The sequence below is a fragment of the Furipterus horrens genome, unplaced genomic scaffold (assembly GCF_987537825.1).
Source record: "Furipterus horrens unplaced genomic scaffold, mFurHor1.1.pri manual_scaffold_10, whole genome shotgun sequence".
Classification (NCBI taxonomy): domain Eukaryota; kingdom Metazoa; phylum Chordata; class Mammalia; order Chiroptera; family Furipteridae; genus Furipterus; species Furipterus horrens.
This window is the reverse complement of record NW_028327180.1, coordinates 41,714,707-41,719,876: the sequence shown is the minus strand read 5'-3', so window position 1 is coordinate 41,719,876 and position 5,170 is coordinate 41,714,707. Positions and strand designations below refer to the sequence as shown.

The following is a 5,170-nucleotide window of genomic DNA, read 5'->3' as shown; positions in this document are numbered from 1 at the left end:
ATAGGAGGCCACCTATCCTCAGGGGAATAAGTCCCTGTAGGGTGAGATAGAGAACGTCATTGATGTTTGCCCAGCCTCTTAGAATGAATCACTAATGCAGATGAGTAATGTTTCCACTGGAGAGTTTATGAGCTACAACTTCATAGGCAACAGTTTTAAATCTATGCTCAGGTGTAGGGCATATGCTTAGATAGATGCTATAACCTGCAACACACTGCTTCTACGGTAACAACCTTACCTTGAGGTGAAAAATCTTGTAGGGAAGATAAAAGATTTGGGACATTGTTCAAGATGAATATATTTACAAATTATTTTATATTAGTTTTAGGTGTATATCATAGTGGTTAGACAATCAAATACTTTACAAAGTGGCTCTCCCTCCATATTTCAAGTACCTACCTGGCACCATAGGTAACTATTACAATATTATTGACTATATTCCCTGTGCTGTACAGTATTCCCTCACGTATCACAGGTATTACATTCTAGACCCCCCCGCGATAGGTGAAAATCCACGAAGTAGAAACCTTACATTTATTTTAGTATTTATATATATTTTAAGGCTTTATAAACCCTTCCCACACACTTATAAACCATACCCAGTCCCTTATTAACCTTTTCCACACTTTTATAAACACTACTTATGTTCTTAAACATATTCTACATTCTTAAACCTACGTAACTTTAACATACATATACAGTACCACAAAATCCTGTGATATAGTGAAAAATCCTTGATAAATAATTAAATATAATATTTTAAAAAATCCCACGATACAGTGAGGCTGTGATAAGTGAACCGCGATACAGAGTGGGACTACTGTACTTTACATCCCCATGACTATTCTGAAGGGATATCATAAAACCTGAGTGATGGTTTAGGAATGCCAGTTCTCTATTATCCAGAGGCATTAAGAATAGTCAGTCACCTAGGCAGTCAGAAATCATGTACTGACTGACCTCTTGTCTTTTCCATCTGCCAATTATTAGTGCCCATGATGCAATTTCACATTACCTAAGTGTCTTCGTGGGGAAATAGGTGATAGATTATCTAACTCATCAGTAACTTAACAAACACTTCAGATGACCCTGAGCATGTCCAAGTTTGGACACCATACACTGCAGGAGAGATTGAAGAACTTCATTCTCATCTTTCTGTTTGAAGGCGAAGGAATATTTCTGAAAGAATTGTCATGTCTTTTTTTGTTTCAGTCTCAGCACTTGACACAAGTGTTAGAAACAAAGATGGTGACCAGTACATATTTGGACCAATAAAGGGAGGGAAGAGAAGAGAAAGAGCAGGAGGTGAGATAGCAGGAGAGATTAGCAGAGGAAAAGATTTCATTATTCTCTTGGGTTCATCGTATGAGCAGAGGCTTTTTTCTTCTTGTTTAAGCACAGGTTCTCAAACATTAGCATACGTGAAATTCACCAGGAAGTCTTGATCAAACGTTGCTTGCTGGTCATCGCTCCCAGAGTTTATCGCAGGAAGTATAAAATGGTACCAAGAATTTACATCTCTTTCAAGTTCCCATTTGATGCTGCCATTCATTACACGCCTGCAGACCATTCATTTTATCTTATTTTCACCCCATCTTTTCCATCAAACTTAACAACAATATGGAACCTAGGAACCAGACAGATGTTTCAGAATTCCTACTGCTGGGACTGACAGATGATCCAGAACTGCAACCCCTCCTCTTCTATCTGTTCCTGTCCATCTACCTGGCCACCGTGCTGGGAAACCTGCTCATCATCCTGGCTGTGAGCTCTGACTCCCACCTGCACACCCCCATGTACTTCTTCCTCTCCAACCTGTCCTTCACTGACATTTGTATAAGCACAATCACCCTCCCAAAGTTGCTGGTGAACATCCAAGCACAAAGTCACAGCATCACTTTTAAGGACTGCCTCACCCAGATTGGCTTTGTCCTCCTTTTGGGAGGATTTGAAAATTTTCTTCTTGCAGCAATGGCCTATGACCGCTATGTGGCCATTTGTCACCCCTTGAGGTACACAGTTATCATGAATGCCCGTCTTTGTATTCTGCTCATTGTTCTCTCACTGGTCCTCAGTACAATGGTTGCCCTGCTCCATAGTCTGATGGTGTTGCAGCTGTCCTTCTGCAAGAACCTGGAAATCCCCCACTTCTTCTGTGAGCTTGCTCAGGTCCTCAAGCTTGCGTGTTCTGATACCCTCATCAATAATTTCCTGATATATTTTGTGGCTACCCTATTTGGTGGTATTCCTCTGTGTGGAATCATTTTCTCTTATACTCAAATTGTCTCCACGGTTTTGAGAATGCCATCAGCGGGGGGAAAGCTTAAAGCCTTTTCCACCTGTGGTTCTCACCTCCCAGTTGTCTCCTTGTTCTATGGAACAGTTTTTGGGGTATACATTACTTCTACCATTACTGACTCATCCCAGAAGACTGCAGTGGCTTCAATGATGTACATTGTGTTTCCTCAGATGCTGAATCCCTTTATCTACAGCCTGAGGAACAGGGACATGAAACAAGCTTTGAAGAAACTCATTGGTAGGGTATCATCTATTCTGATTTTGTGCCATTTACTTTGGGCTGGGGTTTCTAGAATGAGGGGAAGTGATAGACATATTGGTTGAGCAGCCCAACTTTACTTTTTGTTTACCTCTATGACATTTGACACAATTTTAATTCTCTAAACTCAATTTCTTTGCTCAAGGTCTATAGAAGCAAGAGCCTGAAGCAAGGGTTCTAGTTTTAGTCTTTTGAGAGGGGGGCAGGATCACTTTCACAAGGTGGAAAGTTGCAGAAAGTAGACAAGACAGGGAAAGTATTGAAGCAAAGCTGTGGTCATATCTACAGAGGCTAGCTACCACCTGATCCCATGGGAGAGTCACGTTAACTTCATCCTGGAATTAGGGCTATAGTGCAGTAAGGGAGCTGACTTTTTACACACCTATTTAGTAATTAATTGGAATGTTCACTGGTAAAGCATATTCTTTTGAGAAACATTATCAGCTACCATAATCTAATTTGCATAATTAGATTATGTCAGTGTTTTGAGAGGACTGTGAGGTATTTTACCTTCATCAGTGAGGAAGTCTTCAGTTCTAATAAGAGAACAGCCTTTAACTTTAACTAACATGCCCAAACAATAGAGAGTTACCTTCCATGGTAAGAACTTTACAAAAAAATGCATAAGAAAAAGGTTGTACAGATTCATTCAATCCCCCAGGTGTTGTCTTGTCCTAGGACTGGTTCTCCTCAGAGTCACAGGGTGGTGGCACCAGATGGAGATGTCATCACTGGATATAACTGCCTGAGAAGGAACTCTTGACTGTCCTTCTGAAGTCAGATAATTACAGATTTTCCATGGAGTCAACCAGAACATATCTTTTTAGTGAATTAAACAGTGGCCCTCATCCTATTTTTCCTAAATAACTATGTGATAAGTGGATGACTGTTACTTAGCTGAAGTTTGGGTGTTTGTAGAAGATGACTTTACTTCAGATTATATGAGTAGGCCCTCAATATATCATATGTATGCTTATAAAATAGACCTAACAAAAATGGCAGAGAAAAAGAGGAGGTAATGTAACCATGGCAATGGAAAATGAGTTGATACAGCCAATATTTGATTTCCAATATTTGATCAATTTTTCCAGCTTTTTTGAGATATTATTGTACATAATGTATAAGATTAAGGTGTATAATGTGTTGATTTGATACATTTATATATTGCAAAATGATTATCACGATAGCATTAGCTAAAACCTCTATTCTGTCACATAATTATGGTTTCTTTTTGTGATGAGAATATTTAATATTTGCTCTTAGCAATATTCAAGTATATAAGATAGCCTTATTAGTTATTATCATCATGCTATACATTATGTCCTCAGAACTTCATCTTAAACTGGAAGTTTTAACTAACATTTTCCCATTTCTCCCACCTTCCATGCCCCGGTAAGCCACCACTCTACTCTCTCTATGAGTTTGGCTTTTTAAGATTTCACATATAAATGACATTATACATTCTGACTTATTTCAGTTAGCATAATGCCTTCAAGTTTCACTCAAGTTGTTCAAACAGCAATATTTCCTTCTTACAGCTGAATAATATTAAATTATACATGTATATATAATATATAAGTTATATATACATGTAATATATATATAGTCTTCTTTACCCACTCAAGTGTTGATGGACATGGACACTTAAGTTGTTTCTATAACTCGGCTATTGTGGCTAATGCTGCAGTGACCATGGGTGATGCCTGTGAGATCCCAAGTTCACTACTTTTGGATGTATACATAGCAGCAGGATTGCTGGATCACATGACACATTATCATTTTTAAAAAGTCCAATGCATGCTCGCTTCAGCAGCATACTAAAATTGGAACGATACAGAGAAGATTAGCATGGCCCCTGCGCAAGGATGACATGCAAATTTGTGAAGCATTCCATATTTTTCAATGGGGGAAAAATGGGACAACTGTGATTGAAAAACCACAAAATAAAAAAATATATAAAACTCAAAAATAAATAAATAAATAAAAATAAAAAATAAAAAATAATAAAAGTCCAATGCCTCCTCTATCCACAATAAAATGTTCATATAGTGAGGTTTTACTTGATATTATCTTTCTATCTGTCCCAGAAACAAAGCATTTTAATTACTATAGCTCCATTTATCTTAATATTTGGTAAGGCCAATACTTCACTTTGTTATTTGCCTTCACATCACATAATCTTTCTCCATTGTTCTTTCATATAAATTTCAAAAATTAGCTTCTCAAATATAATGAAATCCCAAGATTTGTCTTAAATTTTAAAAACTATTGAAGGAAAATTGACATCTCTATGATATTGTGTATACTTATTTGAAATTAAAATATTCTTTCCATTTTTTAGGTCTTCTTTTCTGTCCTACAATAAAATGTTACCGATTTTTTCCACAATGTGGATTCACATCTTTTCTTAAACTCCTTTCCATGTATTTACCTAACATTTTATTAGAAATGCCTTTTATCCCTGACCAGTGTAGCTCAGTTGGTTGAGCATTATTCTGCAAAGAGAAAGGTCAGGGGTTCGATTCCCTGTCAGGGCACATGCTTGGATTGTAGGTTCTTTTTGGAGTACATGGAAAACTATTTTTCTTTACAGCCCAACTGTGTCTTTGTGTA

The 5,170-nt window shown here is 37.4% G+C and overlaps 1 protein-coding gene and 1 non-coding gene across 2 annotated transcripts; both read left to right on the top strand.

Moving 5' to 3' along the window:
- Positions 1–1,620: 1,620 nt before the first annotated feature.
- Positions 1,621–2,596, top strand: LOC149999793 (olfactory receptor 7G2-like). The gene is given in 2 exon segments (XM_090288784.1): positions 1,621–2,556; positions 2,558–2,596. Coding segments are annotated over 2 exon segments (975 nt in total).
- Positions 2,597–4,354: 1,758 nt separating this feature from the next.
- LOC149999792 (U6 spliceosomal RNA) lies at positions 4,355–4,457 on the top strand. The gene has a single exon (XR_016513886.1). It is a non-coding gene; the product is annotated as a U6 spliceosomal RNA (small nuclear RNA).
- The last annotated feature ends 713 nt before the right edge of the window (positions 4,458–5,170 follow it).